This window comes from Chiloscyllium plagiosum, unplaced genomic scaffold (genome assembly GCF_037043375.1).
Source record: "Chiloscyllium plagiosum isolate Xiang-an unplaced genomic scaffold, Cpla_swu_hap1 HiC_scaffold_31, whole genome shotgun sequence".
Lineage (NCBI taxonomy): Eukaryota > Metazoa > Chordata > Chondrichthyes > Orectolobiformes > Hemiscylliidae > Chiloscyllium > Chiloscyllium plagiosum.
Window position 1 is genome coordinate 10440974 of NW_028270169.1, and position 25484 is coordinate 10466457.

The 25484-nt window shown below is 44.4% G+C and overlaps 1 protein-coding gene across 5 annotated transcripts in view; it reads right to left on the reverse strand.

Annotated features, from left to right (window-relative positions):
• Positions 1-2439: 2439 nt before the first annotated feature.
• Positions 2440-25484, reverse strand: part of dph1 (diphthamide biosynthesis 1) — a 613903-nt gene continuing 590858 nt past the window's right edge. For 3 of the 5 annotated variants that reach the window (XM_087977226.1, XM_087977225.1, XM_087977229.1), the window contains 2 exons: positions 3339-3575; positions 2440-2867 (listed from right to left, as the gene is read on the reverse strand). In XM_087977226.1, coding sequence (XP_087833352.1) covers positions 2748-2867; positions 3339-3575 — 357 coding nt within the window. In that variant the 3' untranslated portion in view covers positions 2440-2747. The remainder of the gene's footprint in view (positions 2868-3338; positions 3576-25484) is intronic. The other 2 variants (XM_087977228.1, XM_087977227.1) reach the window with 1 other exon arrangement.

Sequence of the window (25484 nt, forward strand, 5' to 3'; positions counted from 1 at the left end):
CTTTTGAGATAGTGCCATGGAATCTTTTACAGTCAAGGCTTCCATTTAAACTCTCAAGCCAAGAGATGGCACCCCTGACAATGTAGCACTCCCTTGGAGCTGCACTGGGACAGATAGCCTTGCAACGTGCTCAGGTCCGAGTGTGGGACCTGAACCCATGACCTTTAGACTTCATTGCTACCCCACTGAATTCCAGCTGACACGGTCCACAAAATCTTGTGACCGTATATGATATCTAACGCTCTAATGTAGAAAGAGTTAAAAACCTGACCTCAAACATTTTCAAGCATGTTTGTGATATTCACAGCCTGAAAAGCTTCAATAACTCTGGAAATTAACAAGCAGTAAAATGTTCCTGATTCACAAGGACAGAGGCTGGAGATAGAAAGCAATTGTTATTGGCTTTCTGCTGTTGTGTTGACAGAACCATTCAGCATCACTGTCAAACTACATGATGTTAAATGGCAACTCATCTGAATATTTTTCACAGATAGAACATGTAGAGGGAGATTGATATTGGAATGCTGGTCATTTTCACACTTACTGACTGGCTGCAGTTTCTCAAAGTCCATGCTTGATGGGATAAATTAATCCATTGATTGTTACTCGTTGAGGGATTGTTAAGAGATTAGCAGTGACTGTACAGCTCTGAGCTCTTTAACAACCTTATGTACATCCCCATACCATTTACACCTCTATATACCTCTCTATCCCCCTCGCCTTACAATACACACCCTATATACCTCTCTAAGTCCCTCTTCCTATGGTACACACCCTATATTGCCTGTCCATCCCCCTCTCCATATGGTACACTCTACATACCTCTCTATCCCCCTTTCCGTAAGGTACACAGCCTATATACTTCTCTAACCCCCTCTCCTTATGGTACACAGCCTATATACCTCTCTATTCCCACTTCCAAAGAGTATATAGACCTGTTGACATTACCATCCCCTTCTCCTTAGAGTACACACCTTTGTGTATATCTCTATCCTACTGTCTTTGCAGTGCAGAAACAATGTACCTCTTTAAGCCCCTTCCCTAACAGTATATCCCTGAATACCTCCCTATTCCTCCTCTCCTTCTGTATCAGGCCTCCTGGGGTGGGGATGTTATGGGGAGGGGGAAGCTGGAGGGTGGTGTGAGGGGATTTCAGTGGGAGGAGGGATGTAGTGATTGGAGCAAGCTTGGTCAGGTGTGTCTTATTGTGTATGAGATCCCTGATTGGGGCAAATCAGGGAGCCCTGGCTGATAGATATAAACAGGAGTTTTCTCACTCTAGGGACTGGCTCTGAGCTGGCTGGTCAGAGTCCATGTACTGTGCACGTGTAAATAAAGGCTGACGTGGTGACGGGATAACGGTGTCTGTGCAGATATTTCAGAGGGCATAGAATTGGAGAGGGTTAGTGAGGACGTCCAGAGAATAGGATTGAGGCAGCTGAAGACCTAACAACGATGAGCAAGAGAAAAACTAGCATCCATTGAGATAAGACTGTCAGGAATAAACCCAATAAAACTAAAATCCTGCAGATGCTGGAAATCTGAAACAAACGCAAAGAACACTGTGAGAAACTCAGTAGGTCTAGCAATATCAATGAAGATAGAAACAGAGTTAACATTTCGTGTTTGATACAACTTCCCTCCAGACTGAAGTTTCAAACATTAAGAGAAACTCTGTTTCTCTTTCACCGAACAAAATCCCATCAGGAATTCAGGGGAAATGTCATTCCCAGGGAGTGGTGAGAATGAGGAGCTACAGGCAGTAACTGAAGACATTAACTCTGAAATATATAAAGGTTGGGCTCGAGGAACAAAGTTTGAACAGCAAGTTCTGAAGGAGTTTGAAGAAACAGGAGGTGTGTGTGAGTAGCTTTTCTCATTATTACTCCGGATGTCGGTGTCCATGGCTCAGCCTGCATTTATTGCCCATCCCAATTTGCCCAGAGGGTAGTTAAGAGTTAATCACATTGCCATAGGTCTGCAGTCACACGAGGCCAGACCGGGTAAGTGAAGTCGATGAACTGAAATGCTGGAGATCACAGCGGGTCAGGCAGCATCCATGGAGAGGGAGCAAGCTAACATTTCACGCCTCGATGACATGGGTTTTGACAACAATTAACAGGAACTGCTGGAGGAACTCTCTCAGTATGTGCAGCATCCAGAGTTCTCTGTTTTATTTTAGTGGTTATGTGGTCTCCATGAGCCCAGCTTCTTCCCGCTGATTTTATTCATGTCACGATGGGGCTCAAAAACCTGTCCCTGGAACATTATCCTCAGGTCCTGGATTACTCATCGAGTGACATGAAAACTAAACCACTGCCTCTCCTTGAGGTGCCAGAGTTCGAGGGTTTCATGCCAACTGCTGTGACAAAACAATCTCAAAGCTCCAGATATCTCAGTGGAACAAGAATAGCGAAGTCAGAAGGAGCCCAGACTAGACTGATTTATTCACATTTTATTGCAAGTTATTTTGAGTGTTGACCCACCCAGAGTTCCCCTCAAATTAAAAATAAAGACTTTGGTTATTTCCAGGTTTGTGGATTCCCTGATACAGGAATGCTGAAATTCTCGGAACTGTTTGACCTGCACAGCACCATCAAACAGGAGCTGAGCAAATGTCAAAGTCAAGCCAAACTGCGTGCCCAACTGAACTGGATGGCTCACGTTTATCTTGACACCTTTCCTCCTGTTGAAAGAGCCTCGCTCCTTCTGATGTATCCTCAGAGCTCGGGCTCATTGTTGCTTCATCACTGCCTCGGAGGGAGACAGTGTTCCTCCAGCTGACTTTTACACACTCTCTCCTGTTGGCAGCTGTGGTCTGTGTATGAGCCTCCTGTGACTGTGGGCTGTACCTCCACCAGCTTCCCCTGAATGAGAAAACAGAAGCACGTCAGACTAACGAGTGCACAGTGTTCAAACCCCACACGGCACAGTGTCCAAACCCCACACGGCACAGTGTTCAAACCCCACACGGCACAGTGTTCAAACCCCACACGGCACAGTGTCCAAACCCCACACGGCACAGTGTCCAAACCCCACACGGCACAGTGTCCAAACCCCACACGGCACAGTGTCCAAACCCCACACGGCACAGTGTCCAAACCCCACACGGCACAGTGTTCAAACCCCACACGGCACAGTGTTCAAACCCCACACGGCACAGTGTTCAAACCCCACACGGCACAGTGTTCAAACCCCACACGGCGCAGTGTCCAAACCCCACACGGCACAGTGTCCAAACCCCACACGGCACAGTGTTCAAACCCCACACGGCACAGTGTCCAAACCCCACACGGCACAGTGTCCAAACCCCACACGGCACAGTGTCCAAACCCCACACGGCACAGAGGCTCCCGACTGGCAGAACTGGAACATCTCAAGTCAGAAGCTGCCAGACTCAAGTCCCATTCCAGAGGTCCGAGCTCAGACTCCAAACTGGTACAGAGCTCCATCCAGCATTGGCTTCCATCCAATCCTGACGGAATGCCACACTGTCTGAGCTGCTGCCTTTCAGATGAGACCTTAAACTGTGGACACTTCTGAAGAAGAGTCACACCAGTGAAGCTCAGCACAAGCTGGAAGAACAACACCTCATTTTGAGAACCCTGCAGCTCTCTGGACTCAATATCAGGTTCAATAACTTTATTCCTGAACACCCCATGTCCCAGCCCCCGACCACACACACCAGGCCTTGTTATCACAGTCTGCCATTACATTACTACCTATTGTTAGCCACTAACAATCTCCATTAACAGCTATTCACCCTCCCAGCCAGGTGACTGTCCACTCCGTTGTCTGTCCAACTGTTCTTCTCTCTCTTTTGCCTCTGTCCCCCACCCTATTGTTTATTCCTTACTCCCTCCCCCACCCTATCTCCTGCATATAAACCAACATTTTCCTAGCTACCATCAGTTCTGAGGAAGGGTCATTGGACCCAAAATTTAACTCTGATTTCTTTTCACAGATGCTGCCAGACCTGCTGAGATTTTCCAACTTCTGTTTTTGCTTCTGGTTGACATCCACAGTTGTTTTGATCTTTAAGAGTCATACCAGAGTTGAGACTCTGTAAACTCAGTTTCTCTGTGTGCAGATGCTGCCAGAGTTACTGTATCTCTCCAGCATTCTCTGCGTCTGCTCCATCTGCTCTCTCAGCTTTGCCAAAAAAGATCCCGAAATTGGAAGACCATCAGAGTTTTGTGTAGTGTTCTTAGTTGGATATCCACTTTCAAACAATTTCGCTGATCATTGATCTCACTGCTGTACAAGCTAGTTGCCTTGTCTCCTTCATTCATTCTACATTGAAAAAAACACTTTATTTGCTTTAGTACACATTAGGACATGCTGAGATTGTGGAATGTACAAACACAAACCACTGTTTCTTCTTGAATACAAAATCTAGAGTGGAATCCAGGTACATTACTGAGGGTGCGCTGCAATGTCACAGTATCAGTACTGAGGGAATGCTGCTCTGTCATAGGGTCAGTACTGAGGGTGTGCTGCTCTGTTAGATGATCAGTACTGAGGGAGTGCAGCTCTGTCACAAGATCAGAGTGAGTGGTGAGTAGCAGAAACCATAAGGGACTGTCAAAGAATATAGGAGAATATCAATAGACTGGAGAGTTGTGCGGAGACGTGGCAAATGGACTTCAATCCAGACAAATGTGAGGTGATGCATTTAGGCAAGTCTAATTCTAGAGCGAATTATACAATGAACGGAAGAGCCTTGGGAAAAGTTGATGAGCAGAGAGATCTGGGAGTGCAGGTGCATTGTACCCTGAAGGTTGCTGCTCAGGTGGGTAGAGTGGTCAAGAAGGCATATAGTATGCTTGCCTTCATTGGACGGGGTATTGAGTATAAGAGCTGGCAGGTCATGTTAAAAGTGTACAAGACATTGGTTCGGCCGCATTTAGAATACTGTGTACAGTTCTGGTCACCACATTACCAAAAGGATGTGGACGCTTTGGAGAGGGTGCAGAGAAGGTTTATGAGGATGTTGCCTGGTATGGAAGGTGCTAGTTATGAAGAGAGGTTGAGTAGGTTAGGTTTGTTTTCATTAGAAAAAAGGAGATTGATGGGGGACCTGATTGAGGTTTACAAAATCATGAAGGGTATAGACAGGGTGGATAGAGATAAGCTTTTTCCCAGGGTGAAGAATTCAGTAGCGAGAGGTCATGCTTTCAAGGTGAGAGGTGAAAAGTTTAAGGGGGATACATGCGGCAAGTACTTCACACAGAGGGTGGTGGGTGTCTGGAACGCGTTGCCAGCAGGGGTGGTAGAGGCAAGCACGGTGGATTCATTTAAGATGCGTCTGGACAGATGCATGACTAGGTGGGGAGCAGAGGGATACAAATGCTTAGGAATTGAGCAGCAGGTTTAGACAGTAGATTTGGATCGGCTCTGGCTTGGAGGGCCGAGGGGCCTGTTCCTGGGCTGTAAATTTTCTTTGTTCTTTGTTCTTGTATTCGGTATTGAGAGGGTGTTGCACTGTCAGAGGGTCAATACTGAGAGAATGCTGTCCTGTCAGAGGGTCAGCACTGAGTGTACTGTTTTGGGCTCTATATCACACAAATGATGTACAGGCTGTGAGGATGGTGCTGAAGTAAGATTCACAATTAAGATACTGGAACTGAGAAGTTGAACTCTTCAGGAAAGATGGATCAGGCTGGGAAGACACAGGAATGGGTGACTTGTATTGAGGTCTTTATGGTTTATCAGGTTAGATGGTAGATGATCGTTGGTAGATCATAGGGTGAGGCTGTAATTACAGTGTAGTTACTAATAAATATAACAGGAAATTTGGGAGAAATTGGAAATGTGGACTAGACTACCAGAGGGAATGGGTGAGATCAATGTGTTTAAGGAAAGCTAGTTAAACAAATGAAGGAGGAAGGAACAGAAGGACATGCCAGATGAGTTTGAAATAAAAGGAGTGAGGGGAGGCACATATGGAGCATAGACGTTTCCCTGTTGCTAGGCAGTAAATTCCTTACAATGCTGTGTAAGAGATTCCATAGTTCTGCTGCATTAAAACACTCTCCTGTTCCCACAGAATATCCAGGTTCCAGAAGGGCTGTCGGAGCAGATTAATATTGTCTTTAATGGAGAGAGCTTGGGTCATGTCTGAGACCAGAGGAACTTGAATGGTGGAATCGTGGCTGAAACACATTTTCCACTGTGTGTCAATGCTGCGATCCAATTGTAATGTGTTCAACCCTAGTTCGAGCTTCAAATTCCATGTCCTACAATAAATAAGCTCTACATCTCCTGAATTCACTCCACTTCCTCTCATCTTACTCCTTGTTATCTCCAGCTGGAAATGTGTTGCTGGAAAAGCGCAGCAGGTCAGGCAGCATCCAGGGAACAGGAGAATCGACGTTTCGGGCATAAGCCCTTCTTCAGGAATTCCTGAAGAAGGGCTTATGCCCGAAACGTCGATTCTCCTGTTCCCTGGATGCTGCCTGACCTGCTGCGCTTTTCCAGCAACACATTTCCAGCTCTGATCTCCAGCATCTGCAGACCTCACTTTCTCCTTGTTATCTCCAGTCTATCAATCCTCCACACCCTCAATCTCTCTTTACTCCTCCATTCCCTCCATCTCTCCTTACTCCTCCCGTTTCTTCCATCCCTCCTTACTCCTCCCGTTCCTTCCATCCCTCCTTACTCCTCCCGTTCCTTCCATCTCTCCTTGCTCCTCCCACTCCCTCCATCTCTCCTGCTCCCATTGTCTCTCTGTCCTAAATCTTCTCCTGCACCTTCCATCTCTCTCTTACCAGCCTTTTGGTTTGACTATGAGAAGTATTTCGGCCATTTTGTTATGTTGTGTGCATTAGATAAATGCAAGCTGTATTATCTCAGTGTGACCGGCAGTTGTGTGCAGTCAGGGAGCGTGCATCCCATAGTGCTGATAACTAAAGGGGCCGATGAAGGCAACTCTTTGGGGTATTTGCTGGAACTGATTTCTTTGCAAGTGTCAGGCTGCGGCTTTGTTCTGTCTGAGTGCATCAGGCAATTGCACAGGATGGCAGTGAACAGGAAAAAGGGATCAGAAACAATGAAATTCTACTCTTCAATCTGGTCTGCAATTTACCTGGAGTTGACAGTGTGAACTCACACTGAACCGATTTACTTGACAGGAGCAGAGCACAGTGTGACCTGCCGGTGATAAGCACATCGTTGGAATTAAGTCTCCTTCCAACAGTGTCATAGACAGATGATTGGGAATATAACACGGTGTGAGATGATACAGAGAGCTGGCTTCAGAGATGATCCATCTCTAAATATTATCAGTTACAGGGCTGCATGGAACATTAGATTGGGAATTCCACAATTAGTCTCTCGCCAAAGTGAACATACCATATTGCCAGAACATCGATATGCTTCTACATCACTTCAATTCCTAACCGAGATAAAACTGTAATGTTGACACCAAATTTGATTTTAGATTCGGTTATTTTCCCTTCGATGATGCTGGTGGCATACAAATACTTTCAAACGTACAGTTTTCACTGTCGGCCATGAGACCGTGGAAAGTGGTTTAAAACAAAGAAGTGACTCTGGGAATAACAACAAGAGAAAGTAGCAATGCACTGTGGTTCAGGTCCCTCTCATCTCTGTCTGCAATGGGCTCAAATGAGTGGACATGAAGGTTCGGATTGTGCCATACCCAGCACCAACACTGTGGTATCCTGAAAACTGGATAACGCACCAGCTTAGATGCAAATTTCTAGAATGATAAAATGGTCACAGTACAAAGGGAGGCCATTCGGCCTATTGTGTCTGTGATGGCTCTACCGAAGAGTAAGTCACCATATGCCACTCGCCTCCATTTCCCCCATACAGTCCCAGCTTCTCCAATCCTTTTTTGCTTGTTCTTGGCTCTGTGATAGTTTTGATATCACACTTGGAGTACTGTGCATGACTCCAATACTAGTCACTACATTTCGTAAAAAGATAGGCACCGGAGAAGGTGCAAAAACAGATTGATAAGGATGCTACCAGAACTGAGAGGCTGTCAATACAATCTGAGGAAAGGCTGAACAGACTGATGTTCCTTTTTCAAATAAAAAGGTTCAAATGTTCCACAGGAATGAGGCACAGGAATAGGCCCCATAAGCCCACGGCACCATTCAGTAAGATGGCTGATGTGGTTTTGGTCTCACCTCCATTTTCCTGTCTGCAATCCCCCACCAACCTTTGACTCCCTTGTCCATTTCTCTGACTCCATCCTGAATAAATTCAATGATCCTGTTTCCAGTGCTTACTGAAGCAAATTTCACAGACTAACAGCCCTCACAGAAAAAAAATGCTCTTCATCTCTGTTTTAAAGAGGAAAGATAAAAATCACACAACGCCAGGTCCAACAGGTTTATTTGGAAGCACTAGCTTTGGAGTGCTGCTCCTTCATCAGGTGGTTGTGAAGCAGCAGTGTTCCAAAAGCTGGTGCTTCCAAATAAACCTGTTGGATTACAACCTGGTGTTGAGAGTGTGGTGCTGGAAAAGCACAACATGTCAGGCAACATCCAAGGAGCAGGAGAATCAATGTTTCGGGCATAAGCTCTTCATCAGGAAAGGGAAAGGGCTGATGAAGGGTTTCTGCCCGAAACGTCGAATCTCCTGCTCCTCGGATGCTGCCTGACCTGCTGCGCTTTTCCAGCACCACACTCTCGACTCTGATCTCCAGCATCTGCAGTCCTCACTTTCTCCTATAATCTGGTGTTGTGTGACTTTTAACTTTATACACCCCAGTCCAACACCAGCACCTCCAAATTAAAGAGGAAACCTCTTCATCTTAAACTGTGTTCCCCACAAAAGGAAACATCCTTCCTGTTGAGTTCCCTCTGGGCCTTTTGTGTTTCAATTGGATCACCTCTTTTTCATCTCACGTCCAATGGACACAGATCGTCAACCTGCTTATACTCTCTTTAAGAGATAAACAATTCATCTCAGGAATGAGTCAAATGAAGGTTTTATGAACTGCTTTGAAAGCAGTTACACATTTTTGTTCAAATAAAAACAACAAAGCAATACGCAGTACTCCAGACAGGGTCACACCAAGGCCTTGTACGGCTGCAGGAAAGTGTTGTCACTCTTACATCCCATTACCTTTGTTATAAATGCTAACATTACTACCTTGTCTGATCCATGTATCCATTTAAACAGGATATTGTTTTTCTATCCCTTCTGACAAAATGGATCATTCACATTTAGAAACAAAGAAAATGTAGAAAATAGGAGCAAGAGCAGGTCATTCAGTATAATCATGGCTGATCATATGAACAAGGAACAAGAGGAAGCTATGTGGCCCGTCGAGTCTACACTGCCATTCAATAAGATCATGGCTGATCTAACTTTAACCTCAGCTCTACATTCCTGCATATCTCCATTAAACTTTCAATCCCTTTTCCAACATAATACTCCATCTTCCTCTTGATGACCTACTTCACTACCTACCTTGATGTCATCAGCAAGTTTTGCATCTATACATTGGGTCTCTTCATCATTGATGTAGATTGTAACTCTCTGAGGTACCAGCACCGATCCTTGGACACTGAACCAATTACAACCAACTCGAATACTCCCCATTTATCCGCACCGTCTCCTTCCTGAGAGCTAACCAATCCTTTACCTCTGCTGATAAGCTGAGCCCTACACTATGAGTCATTGTCTTTGATGAAGCACCTCACCAACTGCCTTTTGGAAATCGCTGTACACAAATCTGATTCCTCCACTACCACCTTATCCAGCTTTCTTCTTACTTCCTCAAAACACATCAATAAATTTGTTAAAACTCAACTTCCCTTACACATTCATGTCAGCTTTGCCTGAACATCATCTAAATAACAGATGACAGGCTAACTTTGTTGAAAAAATGTCTTCTATTGCTATTTTCTAATCTAATTCTAATTCTAATTCCAGAATCGAAGGCATTTTAGAAGATTATGACCAATGAATATTCTGTCTCTGTAACCACTTCTTTTATGACTCTAAGATAGAAGCCACCTGATCTTGGCAATTTGTTAGCCTTTTGGTCTAAAAAGTTTTCCAACCTCTTTTCTGTGCTGATGGCGATTGTTATTCCTTTGTCCCTTCCATTTTTATCATGATTTTCAAGTATCTTTGGGAAGTTTTGTAAGTCATCTACATGAAGACAGACACAAAATATCAGTTCAATATCTCCACTCTTTCCTTGTTTTCCATGATCATATTCCCACACTCTTTCTCTTGAACACCATCACTTGCTTCAGATATTTTCCATTAAAATATTTGTAGAAACTCTCACTATCTGTTTTTATACTGTTGGCTAATTTTCTCTCATACTCTGCTTTCTTTCTGTTTTTTGTCAATCTTTGCTAGTCATAGAGTCATACAGCACAGAAATAGACCCTTCAGTCCAACCAGTCCATGCCAAACATAACCCAAACTAAACTAGTCCCACCTGCCTGCTCCAGGCTCATATCCCTCCAAGCCTTCCCTATTCATGTAGCTGTCCAAATGTCTTGTTAACGTTGTAATTGTACCCACGTCCACCACTTACTCAAAGGTCATTTCACATGTGAACCACCTTCTGTGTAAAACATTTGCCTCTTATGTCTTTTTTAATTTCTCTCATCTCACCTTAAAAATGTGTCCCTTAGCCTTGAAGCCCCCCCATCCTAGGGAAAAGACAACTACTATTAACTCTATCTATACCTCTCATTATTTTATAAACTTCTATTAGGTCACGTCTCAACCTCCTATGCTCCAGTGAAAGAAGTCCCAGCCAATCCAGCCTTTCTTTGTAACGTAAACCTTGCATACCTGACAACATCCTGGCAAATCTCTTCTGAACTCTCTCCAGCTTAATAATATCCTTCTACAATTGGGCGACCAGAACTGGACACAGTACTCCAGAAGAGGCCTCACCAATGTCCTGTGCAATCTCAACGTGACTTCCTAACTCTATACTCAAAGGACTGAGCAATGAAGGCAAGCGTGCCAAATGCCTTTTTAACCATCCTGTCTATATGTGACACAAACTTCAAAGAATTATGTAGGTGTACTCCTAGGTTCCTTTGTTCTACAACACTACCCAAAGCCCTATCCCTGTCTGTTGGACCAAAATGCAAACCTTGCATTTATCCAGATTGAACTCCATTTTGCCATTTTTCAGTCCATTGACCCATTTGATCAAGATTCCTTTGTTGTATTAAAAAAGCTTCTTCACTGTCTACTATGCCATCAATTTTGCCAATCTTCTGACCTATCACTGATCTTTGCACATTTGTACATGTTTCTTTCAAGTTGATACAATCCTTAATTCATCCACTGACATGTATCCTTTGAAAAGCAGTCTTTATTTCTCACTGGGATATATTTTTGCTGAGAGTTATCAATAGCTCCTTAAAAAGCCTGCCACTGCATCTCTACTCTCCGACTTCAGAATATAGTCTCTCAGTTCACTTAAGCTAATTTTCTCTTCATAGTTTTACTCAGCTTTAAAATATTAGTGTTAGGCCCGCACTGCTCCCCTTCAATCTGAATGTGAAATTCTATTGTGTAATGATCACTGACACCTACAGGCTCCATTACCAGGAAGTTATTTGTTAAGCCTGTCTCATTCCTCATTACCAAGTCTAGAAAAGCATGCTCCTTAGAATCTACTGTTCTAAGAAACCTTCCCAAAATGTACTCTATAAACTAATTTTCCAGGCTACCTTTGCTAATCTGATTTTCCCAATCAAATGTACATTGAAGTCACCCATGGTTATTGTGGTAAATTTCTTGCATGCTCCATTTATTTCTTCCTGTATACGCTATCCCTATAGGGGGCTGATAAACTACCTCTCTTGGTGACCTTTACTTATTTTATTTTACTTTATTCATTTATGGCTGGCTAGCATTTATTGCCCCTAGTTGTCTTTTAACTGAGTGCCTTGCTAGTCCATTTCAGAGGACAGTTGAGGGTCTGTGGGTCTGGAGTCACATGTAGGCCAGACCAGGTAAGGATGGCAGATTTCCTTCCCTGCAGGACATTAGTGAACCAGATGGTGTTTTCCAACAATCCCTGGCAGCTCTCTGTACAGCATGCCATAGTCAGCCCCTTTCCCAGGCTCTAACCCCTTAGCCTAGCAAGTTTATTTTCCTCAAGTGCCTGCCCAGTTTCCTTTGAAATTCTGCTGCTACACAACACACAGGCATGCCTCCCCTTTGCATCGATAAACACGTAAACAGCAGAACAGGAGGGAGTGCCCGCTCCGCCACTCATTATCATCTTGGCTGATCTCCTTATGGTCGCAGCTCCACTTTTCTGTCTTCTAGAGATATATCTGTTATAATTCATACCTATACGTCATAACTTGGGACTCCCTTTTCTGTTGAAAATTTATCCGTCAGCCTCTAATAAATTCAGTTAGGTTCTTCATTACCTCTCCTCTGTATCTCTTGCTCATAGTCTGTGGCCCTGAATATTTATTCCACAATTAACATTAGATTATTTCATCGTTATTACTTTGCAGTTAATGGAAGTTTTGCTCAGCCTGGATTAGTTGTCAAGCCTTCTTTTATTTGCTCATGGATGTTGGTATCACGGTCTGGCTAGCATTTATTGCCTGCCCCTAGCTGCCTCTGAACTGAGTGGCTTGTTAGGCCATTTCAGACAGCAATTAAGAGTCAACCACACCGCTGCGGGTCGAGAGTCACATGTAGGCCAGACCGGGTAAGGACAGCAGATTTCCTTTTCTGAAGACATTACTGAACCAGATGGGTTTTTCCAACAATCGGCAATGGTTTCATTGTCATCGGTAGGTTCTTAATTCCAGATTTTTGATTTGAATTCAAATTCCACCATTTGCTGTGATGGTGGGATTTAAACCTGGGTCCCGAGAATGTTAATCTGGATTAACAATCGAGTGATAACATCACCTCCCATCATCAAAGAAGCCCTACAGTGTGGAAACAGGCCATTTGGCCCATTAGGCCCACACCGACCTTCCGAAGAGCATACCCCCAGCCTATCCCTACAGCTCTGCATCTCCCATAGCTAATTGACCTAACCTACATATCCCTGGACACTATGGACAATTTAGCATGCCCAATCCACCTAACCTGCACATAGAAAATAATAGCGCAGTTTTGGCCTGTGGGAGGAAACTGGAGCAAACCTTTGCAGACACAGGGAGAATGTGCAAACTCCATACGGACAATCGCCCAAGGCTGGAACTGAACTGAGTCCCTGTGGCTATAAGGCAGCATTGTTAACCACTGAACCACCATACCACCCTGTGCCATCACCACTTAGCTTTCCTGTTTCTCTACCCAAACTGATTTGATGTCTTTGATGCAAAGGTCTTCTCTCACTACTGTATTAATGACAATCTTAATGAACAGAGCGACCCCACCTTTTTCCCTCCAACTTTCTAATGTGAAAGTTTGAAATGTGAAATAACCCTTCAATATTCAGGAGCGTATGTCATAGTTATCAGGTCATACATACTTAATTTTATCCATTCTAACAGTTCATCCATTTGTTATGAAGGCTGTTCAAATTCAGATACAGAGCCTTGAACACTGTTTATTTAACATTTTGGCAATCTCTGGTCTTATCTGCATTTATAATTTTACACTATCCATTCTTTCCCGATAGACTCTGGCTATTATGAGCTAAATTGCTACTCTGCTCTTTTATCCAGTTCATAGGGTCATAGAGATGTACAGCATGGAAATAGACCTTTCAGTCCCACTCATCCATGCCGACCAGATATTCCAACCCAATCTTGTCCCACCTGCCAGCACCCGGTACATATCCCTATATACCCGTTCTATTCATATACCTATCCAGATGCTTTTTAAATGTCGCAACTGTATCAGCCTCCACACTTTCTCTGGCAGCTCATTCCACACATGCACCACCGTCTGCATGAAAAAGTTGCCCCCTACACCTCTTTATATTTTTCCCCTCTCACCCTAAACCTATGCCCTCTCGTTCTGGACTCCCTGACCCCAGGGAAAAGACCTTATCTATTTATACTATTCATGTCCCTCATAATTTTATAAACCTCTATAAGGTCACCCCTCAACCTCCGACACTCCAGGGAAAACAGCTCTAATCTATTCATCCTCTCCCTATAGCTCAAATCCTCCAACCCTGGCAATATCCTTGTAAATCTTTTCTGAACCCTTTCAAGTTTCACAACATCCTTCTGATAGGAAGGAGACCAACACTGAATGCAATATTCCAACAGTGGCCTAACCAATGTCCTGTACAGCCGCAACATGACCTCCCAACTCCTGTATTCATTACCCAGGTAAATAGTGCGGTGAGGAAGGCATATGGCGTACTGGCTTTTATTGGTAGAGGAATTGAGTTCCGGAGTCCTGAGGTCATGATGCAGTTGTATAAGACTCTGGTGCGGCCGCATCTGGAATATTGTGTGCAGTTTTGGTCGCCATACTATAGGAAGGATGTGGAGGCACTGGAACGGGTGCAGAGGAGGTTTACCAGGATGTTGCCTGGTATGGAAGGAAGATCGTATGAGGAAAGACTGAGACACTTAGGGCTGTTTTCATTAGAGAAAAGAAGGTTTAGGGGTGACTTGATTGAGGTGTACAAGATGATTAGGGGGTTAGATAGGGTTGACAGTGTGAACCTTTTCCCGCATATGGAGTCGGGTATTACAAGGGGGCATAGCTTTAAATTAAGGGGGGGGTAGATATAGGACTGAAGTTAGGGGTAGGTTCTTCACTCAGCGAGTTGTAAGTTCATGGAATGCCCTGCCAGTAGCAGTGGTGGACTCTCCCTCTTTATGGGCATTTAAGCGGGCATTGGATAGGTATATGGAGGATAGTGGGTTAGTATAGGTTAGGTGGGCTTGGATCGGCGCAACATCGAGGGCCAAAGGGCCTGTACTGCGCTGTATTGTTCTATGTTCTATGTACTCTGACTAATAAAGGAAAGCATACCAAACACCTTCTTCACTATCCTATCTACCTGTGACTCTAATTTCAAGGAACTATAAACTTGCACTCCAAGGTCTCTTTGTTCAGCAATACTCCCTAGGACCTTACCATTAAGTGTATAAGTCCTGCTAAGATTTGCTTTCCCAAAATGCAGCACCTCGCATTTATCTAAATTAAACCCCATCTGCCACTCCTCAGCCCATTGGCCCATCTGATCAAGATCCTGTTGTAATCCGAGGTAACCTTCTTCGCTGTCCACTACTCTTTCCAATTTTGGTGTCAACTGCAAACTTACTAACTGTACCTCTTAAGCTCAGATCGAAATCATTTATACAAATGACGAAAAATAGAGGACCCAGCACTAATCCATGTGGCACTCCCTTTGAGTTACAACAGCTCCCCTCCAGTTCCCTTCTTCTCACTATTTAGTTTAAAAGAGCAGAAGTAAAAAAAAAGTTTCCACTTGTGCAGACCAAAACTGGAGAGTATAAAGGAAGACAGGTCACTAACAAATCCAATAAAGAATTCAGCAGAAGGTCTTTTTTAATTAGAGAATATTGAGAATGTGGAATCCACAGCCACAGATAGTGAGTAAGGCAAATCGTGTAACAGGAATCGTGTTTCAGAACAGGAATCTAGATAGACACATATAGGGGAAAGGCATCAAAGGTTATGCAAATAGAATGTGATGAAATGAAGTGGGTAGAAGCTCATATGGAGATGGTGTCGAGATCAATTGGGTCAAATGATCTGTTTTTCTGGAACAAAAGCAAAAATTGCTGGAAAAGCTCAGCAAGTCTGACAGCATCTGTGGAGAGAAATCAGCAATAAGGTTTTGGGTCCAGTGACCCCCTCTTAAGAACTGATGGTAGCTAGTTCTTTCGGTTGTTTCAAGTTTTTTTTCTGGCATAAATTCAATGTACTGTGGTTGAAATGCTCGATGCTGTCTGTGGATGGCGCTGCTTGCTTTAAAGTCAGCAGCTCCCTGGCAGAGCAGGAGGGGAGACAGTAAGTTATGGCAGCAATATAGAGAGTCGAGCCAATTTGGGATTTATTTCATAGCAATTAACAATAAAGCAAACACTCCTCGAGACCCGAATAAATCATTAAATGCCAGAAATGCTCCCACTCAACAGCTGCGAAATGGGAAATATAAATAAAATCTCACAAAGTACAGAGAGAGAGAGAGAGAAAGAAGACAATACCTTGGTTTTACTGTCTCTTTTCTTTGTTCCTGCTCAGGTATGTTGAGTGTATGGGCAGTGACGTGAGATTGTGGCGGCTTCCCTTCCCCCACCTCAGCCTGAGTCCACTGTTTGGCTCAATGTCATTTCCACTTTGTGATTATTAAAAATACTCTTTCTTTGTGGCCGTTTCTTTTTTTTAATAAACAATAAGAACATCTTAATGAATGAAAAGCTCAGTTTCCAGCATCTGTGGGAATTCCCGCATTTTACAGGAGGAAGTAAACCCTGGACGCGATAGGGACAGAAACCGAACTCTTATGGGGAGGGAAGGAGTGCGAGGACAAGAGAGCAGTCGTCAGAAGGAAAGGGAGGGGGAGGAATGAATGAGATGGAGTGAGAAAGAGTGAAGGGAGAGAATGGTGGTGGGAGGGGGGGATTGAGAGAAAAAGAGGAGCATAGAGAGAAATGAGAAGAGGAAGAAAAAAGAATCAGAGAGAGGAGGAAAAGATAGAGTGGAGAAAAAGGGAGGCAAGACAGAGAAAAGGATATTGAGAGGGAGTGGGTCAAGGAGAATGTGTGTGAGGAAAGTGAGAGGGAGTCTGAGTGTGAAAGAAATGATTTGAAAGTGTGATGGAGAATGAAACTCTGTAGAGAATAGGAGAGAATGAGTCAGGATGGAGGAGAGATGAGGGAAGGTTGTAGGTTACTGAAAGCAAATAGAGGTCATCACACAGGAAGTTGAGGAGCGTGGATTAGCCAGTGGTGGTTGATGCGAAGTTGATAATGGACAAATTCTGTTTAGACCTATGCCAATCCTCATGGGAACTGAATCATAATGGCGGCTACAATACCCATAATCCACTGCTCTCCAGAAAGAGCTCTATCCACAGAGTAGTTAGGCGATAGCGCTGCTGTTTGCTCTGAATCCAGCACCCAAGAGACTCCAGGACAATCTGGGGAGGATATGGTTGGCAATCCAAATGTATCTCATTAGGAAGAAAGCAGTAGCGTTTGAATTTTTTAAGGAATTTGGACATCAGAATCAGAGAGCATGTGGGCAATTCCCCACAGATGATCCCAGGAGATCCCAGAACCACGGGTCACAGTCTAAGGACACTGGGTGGGCAAGTTAAGACTGAGATATAGAGAAATGTCTTCAACCAGAGAGTGGCGAGCCTGGGATTCTCTGCCATTGAAAGCAGTTCAGGTCAAATCATTGAATGTTTTCAAAAAGGTACTAGATTTACTTTTTTTTATAGCTAAAGTGATCAAAGTGTATGGGGAGAAAATGGGAACAGGGGACTGAGTTGGATAATCAGCCACAATCATACTGAATAGTACAGCAGGCTCTAAGGGGCGAGTGACCTACTCCTGTTCCTATTTTCTACGGTTCTATGATGCAGAGGTGCTTCAGTGTGATTTGGACAAGTTGAATGAGTGGGCAAATGAATGGTAGGTGAAGTATAATGTGAATAAGTGTGAGCTTATTCAAACTGGTAGCAAAAAGAGGAAGGCAGGTTAATATCTGAATTGATGTTTCCATCCTGTGCCGAGTTAGCTCATTGCAGCTGGAGCTGCAGTTATGGCACCGCCAATGAGCTGTTTATGTCGGCTTTGTGTGTGTGTTTGTTGTAGGGCTGATGCAGAGAGACTCACGGAGGATACGGACTCCTGATCACTGTCTAATGTTGAAGAATGCTGCTCTATATAAAAAAAATTAAGGTTCAACTGTGATGCTCCTAAGGTCAAGTAGCTGTGGCTTAAATAAGAAGAATGTCCAATTTGACAACCCTGAAAGCTGATGACTGCAGAAGGGAAAACGTCTAGGTTTTCTTCTAGATTATCAGTGGTGACTGAGAGGTAGCCCCTCACCTCTTTGAGACTGAAGCTCATGGTGTCCACTCCAGTGCAGAGGTTTGAGGATAAAAAGCAAGGCTAGCACACACTGTGCTCTGTTGATGAAGAGACGGATTGTCAGTGGAATGGTCATTTGGACAAGGCATAAGCCAAGGCATTAATTGTCCTTTCTGGGGGACATGACAGATCTTGCAGCTACTGTTTCAAAAAGAAGGAAAGAGGGATGGGGGTTCTTCCTGGTGTACTGGCCAATTTTTACCCCTCAATAAATAATAAACGAAGAACAGATGGTCTGGTCAATCTCCCATTGCTGTGGGATCTTGCTGTGTGCAAATTGGCAGCTGCATTTCCTATCTTACAATCGAGGCTGCATTTCCAAAATCACTTCTTTGGCTGTAAAGTATTTTGGGATGCTCTGTGATTGCAAGACCTTAAAGAAATGCAAGTACTTTCTCTTCTGCAGAAGAAAGTACACTTTGATCAGGGTTCCTGGGGAAACATTCATTAACAATTTTGCTGAGATCTTGCATCGTGACAAGACCAGCACAAGAAGCTGTGTTAAGAGCAGTGTTTTTCTCGTTTTGAAATTGCAGCTGTCTTTAGGGACCCTGTACCTGCAAGGTTAACCAGTCTCTGTGCTGGAACAATTAGAGATAGTAACAAAAGTTCAGGTTTTACACACACCCCTACACACACATCCTACACACAGATACACAGACAGATACACACACACCCACCCACACAGACACAGACACACACCGCTACACAGATACACACACCCCAACACATTCTCCTACACACACACACCTAGCCTCCCCCGACACACCCCTACATATACACACACACCCACACACAGACACACACATATCCCTACACAGATACACACTACTACACACACAGATACACACACACCACTACACACACACAGTCACCCACACAGACACAGACACACACCCCTGCACAGATACACACCACTACACACACACCCCTACACATTCTCCTACACATACACACACACACACACACCTAGTCTCCCCCTCACACACCCCTATACATACACACACACAAACACACCTACTCCCCCCAAACACAGGTAATCCACCTCTCCCCGCCACACACACACTTTGCTTCTCCACCCCCCACACACACAGACACCTATCTCCCACCCCCCCACACACATCCTCTCCCAACACACACACCCGTAATCCCTCGCTATACAGATAGATACACACACACTCTCACAGATGTACCCAAACCCCTCTTATATACACAGAAACATCTACAAACACACATATCGCTAAACACACACCTAATCTCTCTCTCTTTCACACACACACACTCTTACAGGTCTACTCAAACCCAGACACACATATAACTACACCCACACAGACATATCTACCCACAAACACGCACACTTAACCACACATAGACACATACATATATACAGACAGTAATCTACTAATACTTCACATGTTTAGTTTTACTGTAAACTACTCAATAAGAACATAAATACAGCAATTAGAAGGAGGATTAGGCCATTTAGCCCATCAAGCCTGCTGTGCTAAACAACTAGATCACAGCTGATCTTCCACCCAAAAGCCTCATCTCTCTGTCAATCCATTTTCCCTAAATCTTTTATCAATCTCTGTCTTGAATACAGCCAACTACTGAGCAACCATAGCCCTCTGTGTTTAGAATACTCCGAAGATTCACAACTCCTGAATAAAGAAATTTCTGATCTTTGTACTTATTTTGAGACTGTTGCTCCTAATTCTAATAAATAAAGGGAAACATTGTAAAACCCCCAAATTTTTTCTAAACTAGATCACCTCTGGGAAATACTTAATCTCGTGTCATAGGACAATCCCATTGCCTCAGAAATCTGGTTGGTGAACCTTTGCTGCACTCCCTCTCTGGTAGGCATATCCTTCCTTGGGCAAAGGGACCAAAACTCTATGTAATATTCCTGGTGCAGTCTCACCAAGGCCCTTCTTTCCTCTAGTATTTCAATCCCTTTGTAATAGAGGCTAATATATCACTTTCTCAATTGCTTGCTTTACTGCATGTTAATATCAAATAATTCATGTACAAAAATGCTGAGGTTCCTCTGAATGGTAACATTTCTCAGTCTCTCACCTAGTGGCCTACTGGTAGCGTTGCTAGCCAATTAATCCTGAGACCTAGTAATGATCTGGGAATGCAAGTCTAAATCAGATGGTGGAATCTGAATTTTTTAAAAAACATCTGGCATGAAAAGCTCTTGGGTGACTGATTATTGTGTAAAAGTTCAATAATGTCCCTTAGGGAAGGAAACTGATGTCCTTACCTGGTCTGGCCTACATGTGACTCCAGACCTGCAGTGGTGTGGTTGACAAAAACAGAAATTGCTGGAAAAGCTCAGCAGGTGGTGTGGTTGACTCTGAACAGCCCTCTGAAATGGCCTAGGAAGCCACTCAGTTGCATCCCAGGGCAACTAATGATAGGCTATAAATGCTGGCCCAGCCATCAATGCTCACATCCCATGCAGGGGTAAGGAAAAGTCACTTTGGTCTTACAAGACCTTAGGGCTGCTCTCATTGCAGAGAGGGAGAGATGACTGGTGGTTTAACCTGAGGGTCACCTGCTTCTGGTGAGGAATGAGAAGCAGAGTCCTTCATAGTAACCTCCGTGACTATCTGGTCAGGTCCACGCCCCCCAACAACCCACCCTCCCCTCCTGGCACCCTCCCCTGCTACCGCATAAATTGCAAAACCTATGCCCACACCTCCCCCCTCACCACCATCCAAGGCCCCAAAGGAGCTTTCCACATCCATCAAAGTTTTACCTGCACATCCACAAGAGTCATTTATTGTATCCGTTGCTCCCGATGCGGTCTCCTCTCCATTGGGGAGACCGGACACCTTCTTGCAGAGCACTTTAGGGAACATCTACGGGACACCCGCACCAATCAACGCCACTGCCCCGTGGGCGAACATTTCAACTCCCCCTCCCACTCTGCCGAGGACATGCAGGTCCTGGGCCTCCTCCACCGCCGCTCCCTGACCACCCGATGTCTGGAGGAAGAACGCCTCATCTTCCACCTCGGAACACTTCAACCCCAGGGCATCAATATGGACTTCACCAGTTTCCTCATTTCCCCTCCCCCCACCTCACCCCAGTTCCAACCTTCCAGCTCAGCACTGTCCCCATGACCTTCCTACCTGCCTATCTCCCTTCCCACCTATCTGCTTCACCCTCCTCTATTGCCTATTGCCTTTATCCCCACCTCCATCCACCTCCATCCACTCTTTACTACCTTGTCCCCAGCCCCACCCCCCTTCCATTTATCTCTCCACACCAGAGGCTCCCAGCCTCATTCCTGATGAAGGGCTCCTGCCCGAAACATCGATTTTCCTGCTCCTCAGATGCTGCCTCACCTGCTATGCTTTTCCAGCACAACTCTAACCAATTTAAGATTGTCAGTCAGGCTTGCAGTATTATGCACATGCGTGTACTAGAAGCAACCTATATTAATACACAGGGTCTTGTCCTTTACAGGCAGAAATAACATTTACCTACAGTGTCTTTTTCAGCTGGACAAAACAGTTGACAACTATTATCAGGTTCATTTTTCAGGGCAATGCCTTGACCAATCAGAGTCAACTTGCCTAGTTTAAATCTAAACAAAGTTTAGCAATTAACTATCAGTCGTAATCTAACTGGAGCATTCTCCATGACAACACCTCTAACAATCAGGAATCCAATCGCTAATCAGTCAGCAAACTCTTCTTATAGAGTATAAAGTGACAGCTTTCCTGTTATATTAGTATTTCTTCTGAATTGTCTTGATGACAAGATGGAAATCTTTGATAAAATGTGTATTTCTTCTGCAATACTCAAACGTGAACAACCGAAAGACCACAGATTTATTCAGATGGTGGGAGGTCCAGATTTACAAAGAAGAGCACCTTTTCTATTTCTATAGCATCGTTTGTGACCTCAGCACATTTGCAGCCACAGAAGCAGGTCAGGAGTGTAGATTAGATTCCCTACATTGTGGAAACAGGCCCTTTGGCCCAACAAGTCCACATCGACCCTCCAAAGAGTAACCCACCCAGACCCATTTCCCTCTGACTAATGCACCTCCTACTATGGGCAATTTGGCATGGCCACTTCACCTGACTGGCGCATCTTTGGACTGTGGGAGAAAACCAGAGCACCCGGAGGAAACCCATGCAGACACGGGGAGAATTTGCAAACTCCACACAGACAATTGCCCGAGGCTAGAATTAAACCTGGGTCCCTGGTGCTGTGAGGCAGCAGTGCTAACCATTGAGCCACCATGCCGCCCGAATAGTTGTTGTCCTTTAGGAAATGGCAGCAATCTCTGACCTTTTGAGTTATCATCCCCAAAAATGGCAGTAACCTTAAGTGAGAATCCAAGGCTAACAGCCTCCATTCTGTCCATTCTCCAAGCTTTTGGAGGGCACTATTTCTTTTACCAGCCCTGTAACTTTCACTACGTTGCTGCCTCTCATTGAATGGCTTGTGTTTAAAGGTGATAATTGAAGTCCAATAATGATGGGCAGTCAATGTGGAGGGAGAGCAACCTGTGATTGGAGCCAGAGAGAGCAGTCGGACTTACATAGAGCTGCATGTTAGCTTGTCGGTTAGAGTTGAAGAGAGCCCTTGTTCATGCCAAAGCAATAAAGAATGTTTAATAGCTGAAGGGTATTGATTGCTTTCAATAGCGCCCATTGCATCTTATGCTGTAAAACACAAGGGATGTAGTTACAGGCTATCAACTCCAGCTAAACAACATGTGAAGGGAATCATCCCAACAAAGGTATTATCGATGAGCAAGTTCTGAAATAGTGCAGGAGCTGACATGCTACAATCTATCAATCACTGGGAATTGGGAGAATCAAACCTACTACACAGCAAATTAACACAATATTCATTCAATGACATCCTCAAAGGTCCACTTTTCAACCAGCAGATCACTTACATCGACTCAGATGCAATTCATTTAGTTTCATCAAAGTCAAAGTTGCTGGTTACAGCACCTTAAAGTGATCGCCCACCTCCCTGGACATCATGCCAAACCTTTACACATTCACTCACACCTTATTAACAAGAACAATCGACAGGAGTATCATCGTGTTAAACTCAATTACCCTCAGATAGACAGCAATAAATCCAATATCAATTTCAGGAGAAATCTTTTTATCCAGAGAGTGATGAGAATGTGGAACACGTTACAACAGGGAGTGGTTGAGATTAACAGTGTCAATACTTTGAAGGGAGAAGCTCGGTCAAGACATGAGGGAGAAAGGAACAGATATGCTGATGGGGTGAGCTGGAAGGCATTTCATGGAGGCTTGTATGGAGCATAGACACCAGTACGGACCAGACGGGCCGAACAACCTGCTAAAGGCTGGTATCTGTGATGCTTGGGACCACTGGAGGAGGCTGAGATGGATCATCTAATTGGCACTTCTAACTGAAGATTGCTGTGAAATGTTTCAACCTTATCTCCTGCACAGATGTGTTGGGCTCTTCCATCATTGAAGATGGGGATATTTGGGGAGCCTTCTCCTCCAGGGTGTTTTTAAATTGTCCACCAACATTCACAACTGGTGTGGCAGGACTACGGAGCTTCGATCTGATCCGTTGGGATCGCTTAGCTCTGTCTACCACTTGCTGCTTATGCTGTTTGGCGTGCAAGTACTACTGCTTTGTAGCTTCAGCAGGTTGACATCTCATTTTTAGGTATGCCCCTCTGCATGCTCCGTTGAACCCAGATTGATCCCATGGCCTGAGGTAATAGTAGAGTGGGGAAATGCTAGGCCGTTAAAATTCCCTGCTTCTTTCCCTGCATCCCCTGCAATTCTTTCCCCTTCAATAATTTTTGTCCAATTGCATTCTAAAGGTGACTATTGGATCCACTCCTAACCACAAACTGTGTCAGAAAGCTTCTCCTCATGTCACCCCTGGTAATTTTGCGAAGATTGTATGGTCTAGCCCAACTCCTGAGATTTGCGTACAGAATCAAGGCTGGGCAGACAGCACAGTCCTGGGGAGGATGTCTTTTGGATGAGGCATACCAATTCCCACAGGACTATTCAAAGAACAGCAGGCAAATTCTCTCTGGTATCCTGGACAATACCTATCCCTCATTCAGAAAGAGAGTATTCTGATCACAATCTCACTACTATTTGTGGGATCTTGCTTTGCACAATTTGATTGTTGAGTTTCCTACATTAAATTAGGGATTACACTTAAAAACATACTTCACTTTGGGGCATCCCAAGGATGTGAAAGGCACTATATAAAAGCAAGCCCTTTCTTTCAAATAGCCTATAAATCTATCACTAGGGCAGTCTGGCTGGTAAGATTGTGTGGCTGGTTGTGTAATGGAAGAAATGCAGTGATGCTCAGAGTCAAACGGAGCAAAACCTGTGTTTCGGTGGTTGTTTTATGTCAATAGCTTCGTGTCTGAATGTGTCACAGGCACTTGTCCCACCCCCACACCAGATGGACTGATGACAACTATCCCAGTCAGAGCCGGGATCTGTCACATGTAATGACGTGGACAGTAAGCGTGAGTGAAGTCTTGAAAATACAGAGCCTGCTGGAATTAATCTAAACAGAGCTGGGGAATGGTGGCGGGAGCTGACAGGGATTACTGGGGTCAGAGGGGAATACACTGATGATTTTGGTACTGAGTCACAGAGGTTAGGAAGGCCGGAGTTTCAGTCTGTACAGATACTTTTGTCCAGATATGTTATGACATACCTCTGGAGCAGGTGGGACTTGAACCCAGGAGTTCTGGTCCAGAGATATCACTGCACTAGGCTGTGCTCTGGATCTGACCAGCTGATCCCATGGGCTATGAGACCCACAAACAGTGAGAGAGAAACCAAAACTTCTTTCTTTGCAGAGAAAATTTTAAATAACTGTGAATGTTGGAAATTAGAAACAAAAACAGTTTTTCTCTCTCTCTGGGCTCCACCTCCACCCAATATTTATTCTTTCCCTCCTCCCCTTTTATTCATTCACGGGATGGCGGCATCACTGGCCAGGTCAGCATTTATTGCTCATCCCTAATTGCCCAGAGGGCAGTTAAGAGTCAACCACATTGCTGTGGGTCTGAAGTCACTTGTAGGCCAGACCAGGTAAGGATGGCATTTTCCTTCCCTGAAAGGACATTAGAGAATCCAGAAGGATTTTTCCGACAATGGATAACAGATTTGTGGTCATCATGAGACTTTTAATTCCAGATTTTGTTACTGAATTCAAATCCCACCTTCTGTCGTGGTGGGATTCAAACCTAGAGCCCAGAACATTAGCTAGGTCTCTGGGTTAAGAGTCCAGTAATAATACCAATAGACCTCTCCAGCATTTTTACCAACATTTTCCTTGCTACAATCAGTTTTGAAGAAAGGTCACTGGACCTGTGACGTTAACTCTTCTCTCCACAGGTGCTGCCAGACCAGGTGAGTTTCCCCAGATACTTCTGTTTTT